The 19,255-nt window shown below is 38.3% G+C and overlaps 1 protein-coding gene across 1 annotated transcript in view; it reads left to right on the forward strand.

Annotated features, from left to right (window-relative positions):
* The window catches only part of LOC137248818 (uncharacterized), an 87,154-nt gene that overhangs the window by 52,358 nt on the left and 15,541 nt on the right, over nucleotides 1-19,255 (forward strand). Inside the window, exons 2-3 of the mRNA XM_067779716.1 lie at nucleotides 651-1,047; nucleotides 15,070-15,240. Of these exons, the coding sequence (XP_067635817.1) occupies nucleotides 651-1,047; nucleotides 15,070-15,240 (568 nt within the window). The remainder of the gene's footprint in view (nucleotides 1-650; nucleotides 1,048-15,069; nucleotides 15,241-19,255) is intronic.

Consider the following 19,255-nt stretch of genomic DNA (forward strand, 5'->3'; position numbering starts at 1 on the left):
CCGGGTCCACGTTTTGGACCCTAGTCACCCAGGGGTATAAAAATTACCCTCTGCTAAAGCACTCATCAACAGCTTTTCATTTGATATCTACATTCTATAAACACATTCTAGGGATACCCGGGCCCACGTTTTGACCTATATCTCGAGACCCTAGTCACTCAGCGGTATGAAAATTACCCTCTACTAAAGCACTTATCAACAGATTTCATTTGATATGCATATTCTATAAATACATTCTACGGGTGCCCGGGTTCACGTTTTGGCCTATATTTCGAGACCCTAGTCACCCAGTCACCTATCCTGTATTTCAAGCTATTGCAAACTACACACGGGGTGCAAAAGAAATTCAAAATCGGTTCAGTAGCTTAGGAGTCCATTGGTCTCAAACATAGTAACACGTGTTTTTTATTTATTAAGATGAAGATGATTAATGGTAAAGCTTAAAACTGTAAAATATCTGAGGCAAATTTAACCCCGCTGCGTTTGGTGCGGTTACCCAGGTACTGATGCCATTATACGACTAACTAAATACCTGACACACCACGTATAAAACATACAAACACACATACATAAACGAAAATAGTATAAGGAAATACAATATTCCGTAAATAAGTTTTTAACTTCTTTCTTTTCTCTTCTCTTCCACACAGAGTCCCAAATTCGCGCCACCCATTGAGTTCGTTGATGAGGCTGCTCTAAGTCCTCCCGACGGCTACAAGGACAATGGTTTGAAGAACTCCTTAGGCGGTGCCTTGAGTGGTCACATTTTCGGCGCACAACACATCCAACAATTGCAGGTTATACAAAGGTTACAACAACAACGTGCTGCTATGCTGGCTGCACGTAATAATAATCAAATTCCGCCACCACCGCCACCAGTTGGTAGTGCAGCTCAGCAGCAGCAACAACAACAACAGCAACAAACAGGACAACAAGCACCTGTACAGCAGCAACAACAGCAGCATTCACCAGATGATGATTCGCTTGGCGTTTGCACTGAGTGCGCCGAATGTGCTGAGTGTGCAGCTAAACAACTCCAGGATGCAGGTATGTATGAAAGCACACACATACACTCACATACATATTACACTTTTATCCAAAATAATTTATGCTTATCGTATTTCGTGCTATTTTTTTTGTATTGTTTTTGTTATTGTTGTTGCACAAACACCTGTAAACTCAGCAAACGTGTCTAAATTTGTGTCGTTTGAAAATTACCGGATATTGTGCTGGCAAATGTCTGTATGTGGAATGGGGGATAAAGTAGTGGGAAATGCAAAAGCAAAGGGAGCGCGAGGCGAGGAGTGACCGGCACCTTGCGGAACCAGCTTTGCCATAGGTGACGAATTTAATTCAGAAAAGGAAATTTAAAAAATTTCCAAACATTGCACTGAAGTTTTCGAATTGAGGAATTAAAGTTTTTACCGATCCTTCCCCGCTTCTAAGCATAATAATTTCCCTCTGCCCATTTATATCTATCGGCCTCTTCCTTTTTCGTAACTTTATTTCTTCTTCTGGCTTTGCCTAGTTCTTCTCCGGTAACTTCTTTCTTCCTTTCCCAGTCCTTTTCCCGTTACTCTCCATCTCCCATCTTCCTTCTTATTCTTCGCGTTCTAATCTTCCATTCCTTTTACTATCGCACTTTCTTCCTAGCACTCTTTTCCCCAGTTTCGTTCCTCTCCCCTTTTTCTTCCTCTTAATCATCCGTTTCCTCTTCCTAGTCCTCTTATTTTTCCTTTTGCTCTTTTCCTTCCTTTTCCTCTCCCTTTTCCTCCCGGTTTCGGTCTCCCTTTCCCGATTTCTCCCTTTCCTCATCACTCCTTCCCAATTTTCCATCCCTACCCAATATTCTGCCTGTTCTTTGTCCTTTCCTCTCCCTCCGCTAATTCTTATGCCTCTGACTTTTCCTCTATCTTCGTGAGACTACGCAGATCCATTTCCAAACCTTTCCTGAGCATCATATAGCAAATTCATTTCCTCAATAATGCTGTGCCCAGCTACCCAAAAAGGGGGCCTTAAGAGGCCATTATGCCTTTAAGGAAACCTGGCTATCAACAAAGATCCTACATTCGCCTCCGTACTGTCTTGGAGCAGTTTAGTTTAGACCTGCGTCTGTAAGGTACTGCAAGAGTTAGTCGGTCGGTACGAATGATTAGCTTGCGTATGTTTGCATTTTTGTGCCGTTTTCAATAGTATTGTAAATACCGGCAACAGCTTCTCCCGAAGGCCCTTTTTATCTCCCGCCAACATGCGTTTTTAAACTTAATTATAAGCCGAGAATTATGCCGAAATATTAAACTTCACAAGGGACATTTAAAGTTGTGCTGTTCAGTTTCGGCAACTTGAAGGTGTGACAATTTATTTTTCTAGTAAAAAGGACAGACTCCGCTTTTGTGGGATTCGCCAGGCTCATCGCGAAATGTCGCAGAATGCTGCTTTTATGATAGGATCCCTATTTAAGGGATTCATTTGCTTTCTTCTTTCTTTCTTTCTACTCCTGAGCATAGAGCCAATCCATGCAACTATACACACCTGCGCTCCATGCCCTTTCACATTCAATTTTCAAGAAACTCTGTAGTTCAGAGACCAACGATCTCGCGAAGGGCGCTTTCGATCTATTTGCCTGTCCGGTATGTTCTGAGTCCATTGTACGGTAATCCTATATTTGTAGATCAATAGGTCCCTCTAGACTGTTAAGGATAAAGGTGGAGATTCTTCTTGACCTTTGCATTCTGAGTAGCTAAGTTTTGCAGGTTGGCATCTGTCACATTTGCGTAACAGGGTAAGTGGTCTCCCGCAAGGCCTTCATTGTTCCGAGACAGGAGACGACCTATGAGTCATCAGACTTTATTATGCTACTTGGAGTCAGATTAAGCCCAAACAGTATTTGGCGAAGTTTTGTTGTCCCGTTCGTTTGATATTCAAATCTTCAACTAGAAAAAGGGAGGTTTAGCCCACTCATCTGGCAACACTGCTCATAAAAGTAGTGGCAGTACCATGTGCTTAATTTAGAATACTGCGGTGACAATGCAATTAGTTTGGTCTAGCTTCTCGTCGACTCTTTTGGCAACTTATGATGTGACACTGGCAGGTTGAGCTTTGTAGTTCTGGGCGCGACGTTAACACAGTTAACACGGATTCACACACACCAGCCTAGTATCTATGATGATTAGTATACATGTTGGCTGGCTGGCAGGCAATGTCTACTGATTCACCCACACCTGCCTGTCATTATTGCGCTTAGATGAGCTCCTACTGCTGTTACTACACTTAATCCAACTGTGGCGCCGCTACTCGAGTAGCTCAGTAGCTCGTGTCGCCTAGCAGAGGTGAATGTACACAACAAAGTGAGTTGGTCGGTTGGTATTTCAATTAATCACGAATTATGTGGTTGGTTTTTCGAGAGCAAAAAAACAAAAAAAAAAAAGAGGAAAATTGGCTCAGCGGTGCCATTAAATTTACACACATTTTAGTTTGGGAGTAGAGCAGGGACACTTTTTTCGATAGGGGAATAATTTATTTAAAGTCAGTTATGTTTTCGTTTTTGTATGATGTGAGTAGGCACCATGAATTTTAAATATTTTTTAGTTCGAATATTTTAATTAAACTCAGATAAAATACCTGCAAGTTATCATTGGCTGTAATAACATTACGGTCTAAGGCTTTGATTGATTTAAAATTTGGATTGCGCATTTCTCTTCTCCATCTCTCTTCTCCCTTTTATTGTAGCGATAAAGAGCCTGCCGAAGTTTTGGGGAGTTTTATCCGTGCTCCCGACTACGGTTGAGTTTCTGTCTTCTCTTTCCTTTCTCTCTTCTCCTCCTCTTCGAATCCCTTTTCACTTTCCCCATTCGGTTTCCACACCCCTTCCGCTTTTCTCCCATTTCTTTCCACTTTCCTTTTGAACTGTTCTTCTTACTGATCTCCGTTCTCCCCTCACTGTCGTCCTACCTCCTCCCTTTCAGTCTAGCTTGTTCCTTGCTCTCAGTCTTCTCTTCTCTAACTCTCTGCCTCTCTTTTTACGATCTCTTCTTCTCTCCGTTTGAATTACTTTTCTCCGCTTTTTCGTTTCTTCCCTTTTGCATTTTCTTTTCGCTTCGCCTCTCCATATCATACCCTCTGTTCATCTGCTTCTACTCCTCTCACTACATCTCTCTTACATGGGTATCAAATAGAAGGTATTAAAGAGTATTTTAAAAGGGAGTGGGCCATAGTTATATAGGTGGACACCATTTCGGGATATCGCCTTAAAGGTGCACCAGGGGTGACTCTAGAATGTGCTTGTACGATGTGGGTATCAAATTAATGGTATTAATGAGGGGTTTAAAAGGGAGTGGACCTTAGTTGTATTTGTGAAGGTGTTTTCGAGATATCGACCAAAATGTGGGCCAGGGTGACCCAGATCATCATCTGTCGGGTACCGCTAATTTATTTATATATGTAATACCACGAACAGTATTCCTGCCAAGATTCCAAGGGCTTTTGATTTCGCCCTGCATAACTTTTTCATTTTATTCTACTTAATATGGTAGGTGTCACAACCATTTTACAAAGTTTTTTCTAAAGTAATATTTTGCGTCAAAAAACCAATCCAATTACAATGTTTCATCCCTTTTTTCATATTTGGTATAGAATTATGGCATTTTTTCATTTATCGTAATTTTCGATATAGAAAAAGTGGGCGTGGTCATAGTCGGATTTCGGCCATTTTCTATACCAAGATAAAGCGAGTTCAGATAAGTACGTGAACTAAGTTTAGCAAAGAAGAATCTTTGCTCAAGTTATCGTGTTAATGGCCGAGCGGAAGGACAGACGTTCGGTCGACTGTGTATAAAAACTGGGCGTGGCTTCAACCGATTTCTCCCATTTTCACAGAAAACAGTTATCGTCGCAGAATCTATGCCCCTACCAAATTTCACAAGAATAGGTAAATTTTTGTTCGACTTATGGCATTTAAAGTATTCTAGACAAATCAAATTAAAAAGGGCGGAGCCATGCTCATTTCGAAATTTTCTTTTATATTTGTATTTTGTTGTACCATATCATTACTGGAGTTGAATGTTGACACAATTTACTTATATACTGTAAAGATATTAAATTTTTTGTTAAAATTTGACTTTTAAAAAATTTTTTTTTAAAAAAGTGGGCCTGTTCGTCATCCGATTTTGCTAATTTTTATTTAGCTCACATATAGCAATAGGAGTAACGCTCTTGCCAAATTTCATCGTGATATCTTCAACGGCTACCAATTACAGGTGCCACGCCCATTGTCCAAAATTTTACTAATTTTCTATTCTACGTCATAAGGTCAACCATTACCAAGTTTCATCGCTTTATCCGTCTTTGGTAATGAATTATCGAATTTTTTCGGTTTTTCGAAATTTTCGATATCGAAAAAGTGGGCGTGGTTGTAGTCCGATATCATTCATTTTAAATAGCGATCTGAGATGAGTGTCCAGAAACCTACATGCCAAATTTCATCAAGATATCTCAAAATTTACTCAAGTTATCGTGTTTACGGACGGGCGGACGGAGGGACATAGCTAAATAAATTTCTTTTTTCACCCAGATCATTTTGATATATAGAAGTCATTTATCTATCTCGATTAGTTTATGCCGTTACGGATTACCGTTATGCGAACGAAGTTAATATACTCTGTGAGCTCTGCTCAGCTGAGTATAAAAACAACAAACAGACCCACACATACTTTTTTATACAGTTGTTTTTGTTACATTGTTTTGTTGTTACATTTCCGTTATTGTTATTTTACTTTGTTTTAGTTGTATGGCTTGTGCAACGTTGTTGTTGTTTCGCTTCGATTATTAAAGAAACAAATCGACATTCGTTAATTGATTGATTTATGTTTTGCGCATAGCGGCAAAGGCTTGTAACAATGACGGAAAAAACAACAACGACAAAAAAGCTGGCATGTACAGCAACAGGAACGTCAGCTGGCCAATTTTTTGTATTTTGGTTGTCAAAACATTATAAAAAAATTGTTTATTTGAAAAAATTTAATTCCGAGTGATATATCAGTGGACTTTTGTTCTGCAGCGTCGCCATCATAAATTATCTACATAAATACTGTTTCTGTACGTTTTTTTTTTATACTCAGCTGAGCAGAGCTCACAGAGCATATTAATTTTGTTCGCATAACGGTACCCCGTAATGGCATACACTAATCGAGATAGATATAAGACTTCTATATTTCAACATGATCTGGGCGAAAAAAGAAATACATTTAGCCATGTCCCTCCGTCCGTCTGTCTGTTAACACGATAACTTTTGAGTAAATTTTTAGGTACCTTAATGAAATTTGGTATGTAAGTTCCTAGGCACTCATCTCAGATCGCTAATTAAAATGAACGAAATCGGAAGATAACCACGCCCACTTTTTCGATATCGAAAATTTCGAAAAACTGAAAAAGTGCGATAATTCATTACCAAAGACGAATAAAGCGATGAAACTTGGTAGGTCGGTTGACCTTATCACACAGAATAGAAAATTACGCCCGAACTTAGCCTTTCTTACTTGTTTAATTTTAATTTTGTAGAAATTTGCTGATTCCTTTCAAATAAAAAGTTGTTTTCTAAAATGAATATCATATACAGTCGATCTTTTTAAAAAGATGTATAAAATCAAAATAAATGTTTCATCAACATCTTTAATTGTCCTTATAGTATGTCCGAGTACATATTCTGGGCAAAATATCTTATCTTTCCATATTCTGCAGTTCCCGATATCAGCAAGTTACTAAGAAAAGTTGGTAAAAAGCAATTTTATCACTAAGGCACTTCTATTCTCATTAGATCTTACCAGGCGAGTTGCTGTCGCAGGAAAGCCATTTTCAGAATTTTTTTCTTTTTAAACCGGTTTCATTAAAACTACTATTACAAAATACTCCTATGAACGTTTGGGGCAGACATATTGTCGTTTTAAAGTTTGTAGTAGGAAAATCTGCCCAGTAGATCGGCTCTTTTGTTTGCCGCTTAAATTTTTATATTGACAGCCAACGACCGCACGCTGTCAAAGCTCTGCTTTTTTATAATTTAGACAACTCCAGTTGTATGGGATAACCTGATCACGAGCACCCTTCGAGCACATCCGAGACAATTCGTTTGTTGCAAATACGGACATCTGATTTCTACTGAGTCTGGGGTTTCTGCTAACGAGTCATGGTCCTCTCAATACAATTTCCATTAGAGCATCTGAGCGAAACAGAGGGATGTGTGTGTGTGGTGTTGCGTGAGGAGTGGTTGCATGCTTTGTGTGTATGTCCAGGTTACTTGGACATTAGGGATTGAAATAGTTGTAAAATAATTGTCGGGGATAGTGAGTTTAATGTAAGTTGGGCTCTATCCACTAGACGGACGGTTGAATTATTAGAAATGAATGTTTCAGATGCATTTAGTTAGAAGAGGCGGAGGATGGCCAATGGTGATCAGAGTCGTTAGTGTGTTATGTGTTTGGGGTTTTAATTTTTATTTTTCATTTTAAATATTCTAGGTATGTATCAGGTGGATACTCAATCGAAAGAAGCTTCGGCTCCAAAAGTCTGACCAAAGACTTTAAAGTTAGTATCACGGGAGCAGATAAGCCCTCGGAGCTTACTTCTTTTCTGCTCATTTTGACATAGGTCTTGCGGGAGCATCGTGAGGTTAGGGCGACGTCGCAATTATTTTCATGATACCGACATCTAGGTACCCTGCAAAAAGTCCACCAGTGTATTAAGAAATTTCCTCTTGACAAAGCTTGCCGGATCATCGACAAAAGCCATAACTTTGCCGCCGTTACCCTCGACGTCCTGAATAAGTACGTTCACAAACTCTACTTAAAACAGGAAAGACAAAACACCTGCCTTTTCACCTTTTCTGAGCCATCACTCCCCTACTCAGCAATCTGCTGATGAATTCTCCAGAGTAAACACGATTGCCAGTGCTAGCAGCGCTCTGTCCAGAAATGCAGTCAGCACAATTATTTATCTGTCGAGGGAACACTCAATTAGCTTGAAAGCGGAATGAAGCGCCGTTCCTATATATAATATAGAATACAATAATTACAAAAATGGCATTGAGAAGCAGAAAACATACAAGAGTTTGCGCGTTTTTAAAAAGAGAGAGGACAAGCTGGTTGGCCTAAGATCTTTGGGTGAGACCAGTGAGATTTTCCCCGCATTTGGGATTATGACGATTTAGTGATTCTTCTGTAAGTATCTGAGCTGTTCCAAGTGAGATGGTAGGAATTAACATCGGTTTCCACGATAGTTTGCATCCTCCTCAGCATCTTACTTCAATGGTAACTTTGCATACAATTGCTGGCGGTGTAACCCACGTAGGTCATAACCAGCCACAACTTCTTTTCGTCATTACTGAAATTGCGCAGAGGATAAATTTGATCTCTCTTTTTATAAGTACACAGGATCTCGGCCTACCCCCTATCTGTGTGTCATAATATTGCAATTTTCCGTCATTTGTTCAACGGTCCAATTTAGCTTCCTAGATTTTGGCCTAGGAATATCTATGAGAAAACTGATTCATCACTAGAGTTTCTGAATCCCTAAAGCTGCCGTCACACGGCATAAAGGTGAAAGTGGAATATTTTTTTGAAGCTCCACGAAGCTCTTGGGGACAGCTCTGCTTGATATACACACCTATAAGCCTTTCAAAGGTTTGGAGCGAGATGATGTTAAGCTAATACTTTTGCCAGTCTTCGGGATACTTACGGCTGATCTTTTCTGCCTTTGATGAAATGCCATCCCGACCAGCTCTCCAAAAGTGCGGCACATGATTCAGGCTTTCGCACCCATCGCCTATACGGGACAAACTTCATTTTGTAAAGCAATTACTTGTATAACTCACCAATTTGAAATATGTTTATTTAAGCTTTATTGGGTTTTTTCGCTCGCTCATGCCACGCGCATAAATTTTCACACTTTACAGATTTGAGGATTAATTATTGTCTAAATTTTTTTAAAGCTGAAAAGGGTTAAAGAGTTGCTCTGCTGCTGCTTTTGTGATAAATGCAGGATGGGAAAATATATTCTAAGCTCGCCACAGGGGTATTAGAAAGAGGCAGCTGTCCTTAATGTAGATACCTTCTTCCTGCTTTATTAAAATAAAATAAAAAGAAGACAACATTTTTAAATACTTCCTTTATATAAATGGACCAGAAGAAACGAAAAGTGTATCTTTAGACAAAGACAGATTCTTGTTGAGCTTTGGTATCCTAATTTTAACATAAACACTGTAAACAATTTTGTGAGGAACAAAATTATATAAATGGAGCGCAGATTGCCGGACTTAGGTAAAGGTTATATCGAAAGTATATTTCTTGCACTCCACCTTCATATTTTTGTTCGCCATAAAAAATTTTACAGAGTTTATATTAAAATTCGAATATTAGAGACATGTTTCGTTTCTTTTGGTCCATTTATATAAAGGAAGTATTTAAAAATTGTTTGTCTTCTTTTTATGTCTTGTATGCAACAAAGCATGTCAAGGTGACCTGAACTATGTGTAACGTTTCATGTTTCTAGCTCAGTAGCGGTGGCAGGATTCCACATGTTGTGAATGGACTTTCTAATTATCTCGATCCCTGTCCAATCTAGAAAAATCTTCTCCTTTATATATTAAAACCTAATGAATTCCGAAGTTTCATTCAAAGTTTCATGACTCTGGGTTATCGGGAAGTTCCTTAAAACTCGAAAGCAAAATTTACAAGTTCGGACGGATTTTTTAATTTTAACGATCCCTGTACCACCTAGCGAAAACTGTTTTCCCTGATACTGTATTGTCATAGGGTTCTGAAGTATGTTCTTTATTTCAAGAATCTAGCTCTGCGACAAGTGACTCGAATAGCGGTCGCAAGATTCCACATGTTGTAAAAGGACTTTCAAAATATCTCGATCCCTGTCCCATCTAGAAAAATCTTATATCCTAAATATTATAACCTAATTAATTAAGTTTTTAAGTTCGAAGGGATTTTTAATTTTCAGGATCCCTGGAGCACCTAGCGAAAACTTTTTTCCCTGATGTTGCATTGTCATGGCGTTCTGAAGTATGTTTTTAGTTTCAAGAATCTAGTTCTACGAAAAAAAAAACTTATTGCAGTCGCAGGATTACACACTTTGTAAAAAGACTTTCTGAATATCTTTGAATATCGCGACCCCTGTCCCAGCTAGAAAACTCTTTTCCCCAAATATTACAACCTAATAGAGTTTAAATCTTCATTCAAAGTTGCAGATCTCTTGAGTTACCGTGAATTTCCTTAAAACTTGAAAACAAAATTCTCAAGTTCGGAAGTTTTCTTAAAATTTGTCCGATCCCTGGGCCACTTAAATAAGTTTTGTTACACTCGTGGTAAATTGTCATCGCATTACGATATCTGTTCCAAATTTCAAGACTCTACCGCTGCGGGAAGTTTTTCAAAACCGGATTGCAAGAATTCCAATTTTCTATGGAAATTGGCGGAAAAACATTAAAACAAACTAATATAAAGGAAGTAAAAAATGCATAACTGTACTTTAAACTAACCCTATTTTGTGTTTACAAAACTAAAAATTCTTTTACTTAATAATTCAAAACACCGTAGATGTTCTACTCTCTCAACATTTCAAAAGCGTTTCATAAAAAAATTTTACACAAATTTCAGCCACTTTTTATCCGATTTTGGATACGTCAAATTTGTTAAAATACACAAAAATTGAAAAAAAAGAGCAGAACGTTTCATGAATACTGATTAGGTTTGAGTGCAGCTTGCACACGCACACATTCACCGCGAATTCATGAAGTGCAGTTTACTTTTAACCCAACGCGCGCTAACAATACATACATACATACTTATGTATGTAGCTACATTTAAATACATATTCACATATATAATTTCAAAAGATATTTTTTTTAGAAGATTAAAAATGAGTTGTTGCTTCACTGAACAAAAGCCAACTCTCTGGCTCGAGCTATTGTGGCCAATCCCAGAAAATCAGATGTCGATGTTACATTAATGGCGAGTCAACCCACCCCAGCCTGCCACGCCTAATTGCCTGACATCATAGCCAACCCTTCCAAGCAGACATCCGCTCTACAATGCATTATACAAATATTTTTGTATATTTTTTGTTTTGGTATGATTTATTAAAATCTGTTATTAGGTAGGGGGAAGAGTAGCCAAGAGCAACAATGCGTATTCACTAAATCGCTCATTCATTCAAGCGTTTATTTTCATTTATTACTGGGGTGATTACCTGGCGCACGTGTGCATAAGAAATATTTGTATGTATGTGTGTATGTATGCATATGTATGCTTATATGCAGGAAAAGGTTAATATTGTAACGCATAATGTTGCGCTATGTTATGCTATGTAAAGGCGTTCAGTCATATAATATGCACCTGCATAGATATTTTGGGTTTCTAAAAACTAATGCCCAAGATATTCATCTATCGGTTTGCATTTGCATATCTCGCATTTCGGGTTTGTTTTCATTATCGATGTTACTGTTTTTGTTGCTAAAAGGAAATAAGTAACAACAACAAAGCTAATTCGTTGTTAGCCTAATTTTCCACTTCGAACTAATTTTAGATTACACATTTACCATGATTATAACACATTTGCTTTTGCACTTTTGTCATTTCCTTTTAGATTTACATACAAATGAGTACATTAGGGTGGGCCTTTTTTTGTTTTGTGGTAACATTTTATATTTGGCGATCAATTGCTAAACGAATCCTGGAAGATCAAGTATTTCCTCCACCCTCCTGTCCCTTCTAGCACAGTCGACGTCCCCCATCCTTTGCCTCCATATTTGGGTCTCAATAGAAATACTTTTTTTTATCCATTCCCTGGCTATCGAAGCGTAATGATTATTGGTAGTACCAGGTAAAGTTAAAATGAACTGGCCGGTCAATAAAAATCTCACACAAAACCCCCAATTAGTTACCAGAACTTATGTAATATAATAACTCCGTCCTTTTGGCGAATATTAAAAGTTTTCTAGGGGCAAGCTTAATAGCTGCCTCGAGATATGGCAAGTCTGCCGCTCCTGATAGCTAGATCCTTGGCCTGGCATGCGCAGGACATGAACACAGAGCGTGATCAACCTTTTCTTCCTGCAGCTTGCACTTCCTACATCTGCTGTTAATGACGAGGCCTAATTTAGAAGTATGTGACGCCAAAATGCAGTGTCCAAGTTAATATGTCCATCGTGAGCCTTAAATCTTCTTTCCCTTTAGAGATATAAGCCACTTTGGCAGTCTAGCGTCGTAGGATTTGCATATGATCTTAGAAATTTTGCAACCCCGCGCTTCTGTCTACGCCTTTCCTGCTTGATGGATCATATGCAACTCATGTCTCCTTTTGATTTCTCCCAAACGGATTACCAGACTCCCACATAAAAAACTACACCAAGCTATTTGGCTGTCTATTTATCACAGTGCAGTGAATGTGAGCACACTAGGAAGTCTGAAGCCAGCCATGTTGAGCACGTGCCTCAGTACGGTGAAGAGAGTTAGATTAAGTTAGGTTTAGTTAAGTTAGGTTAGGTTGGAAGGGCACGCTTATGAATGCTCTAGGTAAGTGTTGAATCGCGGTTCCTCCTCATCCTGACAGCTTCTGCAGAGGAAGCTTGTTGGTATGCGCTTTCATCGAATTTCATCGAAGCGCAGTAGCAGAGTTGCCTGTGATGATGCAGGTAAATAAAAAACAGGTTTTTGTAATTGATATTAGAGAAAAATTGTAAGTTTACAAACGGCGATGGTTACTAGGACATGTTTCTGAATTTCACTTCTTCATCAGCTAGCTTTTCGGGAGCTGAGCGTTGAACTCGAGTCTCCAACATTCATATCAGTGCAAGCCTTTTAGCTGCTACGCCATATGAATGTTCCGTTGTTCGCTGTACAATTGGTCTCTAAGAGTTGCCTTTTTTGTTTATATTCCTTTTGATCACCATGTAGGCACATACACTCTGTATGTAGTTTATTCCTAATGGTGTGGATATGATTTTTAGGCGTGCTTTTTAAAGCTTAGTAACATTTGTTCGGATATTTACAGTATTTGTTTTTAATACTTCCGCTGTTACTATTATATCAATATGATCATATATATTTAATTAGCGAGCTTTGCTCATATTGCTTTATACAATATTTTTACATTCATATCCACACCATTAGGAATAAACTACATACAGAGTGTATGTGCCTATATGGTGATCAAAAGGAATATAAACAAAAAAGGCAACTCTTAGAGACCAATTGTACAGCGAACAACGGAACATTCATATGGCGTAGCAGCTAAAAGGCTTGCACTGATATGAATGTTGGAGACTCGAGTTCAACGCTCAGCTCCCGAAAAGCTAGCTGATGAAGAAGTGAAATTCAGAAACATGTCCTAGTAACCATCGCCGTTTGTAAACTTACAATTTTTCTCTAATATCAATTACAAAAACCATTGTATAAAGCAATATGAGCAAAGCTCGCTAATTAAATACAAAAAACAGGTTTATTGAAAGTAAGCTCATTTGATTCCTATCAAAGCACGAATAAAAGTATCTGCAGACCTCATAATCATCACGGTTGGTCTACAGAAAGATTGTTACATTATTACCCCCTTAGCGTTGTCCCTTATGTGCGAATCAATAAGTCTCTATGTTGTTTTAAGGATAAATGAAGATGTTAATACGGGAAATATTGGAAAATCTGGCTAAGAACCATTAAAAGTCGCACTTTCGGCTTACATTTCTTGCGGTAAACTGATACCTAAATTCTTTGAAAGGATACATCTGCCATTAAGGTACTGAAAAATTTGGCATAAGCAACAAACCAAATTAGTTACTGTGCATGAGACCCGGTACTTGTTTGGCTGCATAAAAATGGGCGGTGATACGTCCTAGGCAACATAAATTTCATTTTGTCAAAAATTCATGTCTATTTGGCTCAAACTATTGATAATTGAGTATGGTTCATATTTTAATCTGTATAGAATTTTGGAAAAATCGCCTCTCTTAAGAAAAATTGTAATTTGCTATATCTCCGTCATGATTTGACGAGGTATCCAAAAAATGATACAGAGATTCCATTTATGAGGAGGAAATGTGATCAATGTTTGGAGTGCGAGGGGAAGAGGGTGTCAAAGTGGCAGTGAGTGAGAGAGTGGGAGTAGGAGTGGGGGTGGGAGTGGAAGTGAGCGGGAGATGGAGAATAAGAAGGGAATACGGATAAAAAAATCTCTGTTTTTGCAGGATGTATTCACTATTTAGTATGTAGATTACCTTATGCGGTAATTTAGGTAAGAAAGGGAATGAAAGTGTGAGTAATAGTAGGGGCGGAAATTGGTTTGGGAGTGGGAAGTAGACTGAAGAGGAAATGGCAAGACGGGAAAGCTTGCGGGACAGCGACCACCGGGTTCGCTTCTAATTTTTTCTTCTCGCTTAGAAAAAAATTATAATTTATAAGCAACAACAAATTAAGCAACATACTCCTGGAGGTATATTCAGTAAGTGGGAGTTTTCAAATGTACACTTTCTCTTCATATAATTTGTATGAAAGTAAAATGTATATATCAAAACTCACCGAATACAGTCCCTGCTCGTTTAATTTGTTTTCGTTTTTCAAATGAGATTTTTTCTAAGCAAACAGAAAAAATTTATAAGAGATATAAAATCAGGCCTTATTTGGGAGATTCGTGTTTTTGATCTTTGTTTTATAGCGACATTGCATTATTGTAACTTTGTTGTTTAACATGCTGTTTTAGAATTGGCTTGTCTTAATTTTGGTCATAAAAAATCTATAACTTCATTAGATTTCATTTGAAGCTCTGCAGCGTTTTACATTCTTCGGTTAAACGAGAAGCATACTTTAAGGGGCGGAAACAGGTTTTTGCAACTTCTTTATTTTTCGACCCAGCTTATTCTGCATATGTATATATTAGTTTCAAAGCTCGACCCACCCTATTATATACATACCTACTTTTATATATAGTTTTTAGTTATTAACTACAAGTACATATTAGCCCAGCGATTGTGTCACAGCTTTTGATTTCATCTATTCATCTGTTTTTGTTCATATCGCAACATAGAATGCACTTCACCACAATGCCAAGAGGAGCTAACACCAATCGGTGTATCGGCCGTTGCACTATTGCCATTACACACCAGTTCACCTGAACGTCGCATCACACAGAAAGAAATCATTGCAGGCGAAGAGCGTCCTAAATACGTTCTACAATCGCAGTATAAACCATCACCAGGTATGAATTATATTGACTCATGTGCTTTACTATATACATAAAATTTAGCTAGACATATGTACATATGCACATATATTTATATATTTTTTTACTATATTTATGTATAGTAGTAGATCATCAATATTTATTTAGATGTATTTAATTAACGAGACATGCTCATATTGCTTTATACAATTTTATTTGTTATTAAAATTAGAAAAAAATTACAAAATTTTCATACGGCGATTGTTACTTGGACATATTTCTGATTATAACTTGTAAATCTCTTCAAGGGGTTTCTCCCGGAAGTGGGGTTCGAAACCGCACTCGTACTATGGTTAAACTGTTACGAACACATGCGGGTTAGGGGGGGGGGGGGGGGGTGACTTAGAATAAAACCGCGGCAAGTATGCCTGTCGTAAGAGGCGACTAAAATAACCAAATGATTCAAGGGACTGTGTAGCGCAATTTATAGCTTCTCCAACCCAATTGTGAACCTCACCTACCCGTGGTGAATCCTGTTTCTTCAGCAGCCGAGGCTCTGGCGAAACCAATTTCCTCATGGATGTAGAGGGTGGGGGCGGGATGGCTTAGAATATTCAATGTGGTCATATTAATTCGTTCGCGAGATGGTCGGGCTTGTATCTTAACCCAGATAACCCTGATGTACTATATGTAGTACACCAATTTCATGTCGATTCACGCACGCGCCCGATGGCTAGGAAATAACGGGGATATATTTTTGCATGCAGTAGAAATTGCGCAACACCGTTAGTAAGTGTCTACAGTCCCTCAGTGGGAGAAGTGCTCGTTGTCTTATTCAGAAAATTACTAATTTTGAAAAATGCAAAAGTATAACATACGATTTCAAAAGTGAATCAAAATTTATATGATAAAATTTAACAAATATATTGTTTTTGTTAAAAAATTATAGAGAAATAAACGAGTTTTTAAATGTGTAAAATTATAGTAAAATACATTGTAAATTAATTAGTAGTAAAAATTAGCAAATATTGGTGTACTACATATAGTACATTAGGAAGATAGGCGTCATCGATGAAGTGGTGTTATTTCCTCCAGTTAATGCAAACGACGAAGATTCTGGTCCTGAGGAAGCTTTTGGCGTAAATAATTTTCCATCTGCACCAGCAAGTTGCACCAGTAGCTTCTTCTCTCCGCCAACTGGCGCCAATTGGTCACACCAAGGGAGTTTAAATCGTTTTTCACCTGGTCCTTCCAGCGCAGTGGGGACCGCCCTCTTCCTCTGCTTCCATAGGCGGGTTCCGATACACTTTCTTAGCCGGAGCGTCATCTCTCATTCGCATAACATGGCCTAGCCAGCGCAGCCGCTACGTTTTAATTCGCTGAACTATGTTGATGTATGCGTAAAGCTCGTACAGCTCATAATTAAATCATCTTCGGGACTCGCCATCGCCAACGCATAGAGGTCCATAAATCTTTCGAAGAAATTTTCTCTCGAACACTCCCCGAGCCGCTTCATCTAATGTTGTCATGCATGGTCCATGCTTCTGCACCATATAGCAGGACGGGTACGATAAGTGACTTGTAGAGTATGATTTTCGTTCGCCGAGAGAGGACTTTACTTTTCAATTGCCTACCTAGTCCAAAGTAGCATTTATTGGCAAGATTGATTCTTCGCTGGATTTCAGTGATGATGTTGTTGCTAGTGTTGATGCTGGTTCCCAAATAAACGAAGTATTTTACTATTTCGAAATTATGGCTGCCAACAGTAGCGTGGTTGCCAAGGCGCATATACGCTAACTCTCTGCTCGATGACAGCAGGTGCTATGTATAATATATCAATATTGTAATGTGTATTTAAGAAGCTCCCGAAAAGCTAGCTGTCGAAGACGTGAAATTCAGAAACATGTTCTACATAGTAAAAAAACACCCAGCGGGTCAGGGGGTTAGAATATACCCGCGTTAGGCATGCCTGTCGTAAGAGGCGACTAAAATACTAGATTCAAGGGGTTGTGTAGCGCAACCTTTTCTGGTTACCAGCGCAATATATAGCTTCTCCAAACCCAATTGTCAACCGCACCTATCCGTGGCGAATCCTGTTTCATTAACAGCCGAGGCTCTGGCGACCCCAAGCTCCTCATGTAATTAGTGGGTGGAGAGGGAGGGATGGCCTGAAGGTTTAATGTGGCAATATAAATCGTTCACGAGATGGTCGGGTTAGTACCTTAATGGTGCCGTATTACCGGATCTGTATCCGGCAAAGGACCATCACATCGATAACACTCCCCAAAGCCTTCGTGGAATAACCCCAGAGGGTAAGGGGGTCAGAATATTCCCGCGGTAGGTATGCCTGTCGTAAGAGGTGACTAAAATACCAGATTCAAGGGGCTGTGTAGCGCAACCCCTCAGGTTGCCAGCGCAATATATAGCTTCTCCAAACCCAATTGTCAAACTCACCTATCCGCGGCGAATCCTGTTTCACTAACAGACGAGGCGCTGGCGACCCCAAGCTCCTCATGGAACTTGGGGGTAGGGAGGGAGGGAATGGCCTGAAGGTTTAATGTGGCCACATAAATCGTTCCCGAGATGGTCGGGCTAGCACCTTAATGGTGCCGTGTTACCGGAGCGTACCGGATCTGTATCCAGCAAAGGACCATTACATCGATAACACTCCCCAAAGCCTTCGGGGAGCAACCTTATCGCTACAACAACAAAAACAATAATAACCTTATCGCTACAACAACAACAACAACAACATAGTAACAAACGCCATATTAAAATTTTGTAATTTTTTGCTAATATCAAATACCTATTTATTTATGTTGTTGTAAACTCGTTTACTGAAAGAGAGTCACAATTCAAAGATAATACAGTTTAAGCTAGAAAACTTTGATATGAACTCCAATTTGTGAGTAAATATTCGCAAATGCATCGCTTTATAATATTCCCTTCATGGATTATATGTACGCTTAACTTTGTTTTAATTATATTAACTTTTGGTTTTTTCCTTATATTCTTATATTCTAATTTAAAACAATATTTTAGTAAACGAATGATGTGTAGTCCTTATGTGCATACGTAAATTTACCTGTGTATATGAATATGAATTTTTCATTTTTCAATTTCTATATGCTTTTATCTAAATTATGCTTCTATATAACCAAGCTCTATCATTTGAATTCATATTTTGCATATTTTGGTTTTGCTGGTTGAGCTTCAATGGCATGATTTTGCATACAAAAACGAAATGAGATCCAAATCAAAATTCAATGCTTTTCTACGATTTACATACATGCATTCAAAAAAGGTTTAAACCTATAAGTCAGCAGTGATAAAACTCTGAAATATGCAATTTATATACAGCAGCGCACTGAAAAATCGCAATGGCAATTTTTATCAAAATGTGACGAGTAAATTATTATTTTTTTCTTACTATTGATATTTTAAGAAAAAACTGCCATACATTTTTTAACTGAAACAATGCAAACCAGTTTTAAAAACGTTTTCAAAAAAAATCCCAGAATGAAAGAAAGTTTTACGCACTTTTTTGGAGTTTTCAGAAATTTTTTGAGTATGCAGTTTTGTAGCCCAATCAATTTTAGTCTAATTCTCTCAAAGTTTGCGTTGTTTTTTGACAATTTTTTTTCGAAGGCTGTTTTAGATTTTCTTCCATATAAAGAGTGGATGTATTTTTATACTCAGCTGAGCAGAGCTCACAGAGTATATTAATTTTGTTCGCATAACGGTAATCCGTAACGGCATAAACTAATCGAGATATATATAGGCTTCTATATATCAAAATGATCTGGACGAAAAATAAAATTCATTTAGCCATGTCCGTCCGTCCGTCCGTCTGCCCGTTGACACGATAACTTGAGTAAATTTTGAGGTATCTTGATGAAATTTGGTATGTATGTTCCTGGGCACTCATCTCAGATTCGCTATTTAAAATTAACGAAATCGGACTATAACCACGCCCACTTTTTCGATATCGAAAATTTATAAAAACAGAAAAAGTGCGATAATTCATTGCCAAAGACGGATAAAGCGATGC

The sequence above is a fragment of the Eurosta solidaginis genome, chromosome 4 (assembly GCF_040869045.1).
Source record: "Eurosta solidaginis isolate ZX-2024a chromosome 4, ASM4086904v1, whole genome shotgun sequence".
NCBI classification, from domain to species: Eukaryota; Metazoa; Arthropoda; class Insecta; order Diptera; family Tephritidae; genus Eurosta; species Eurosta solidaginis.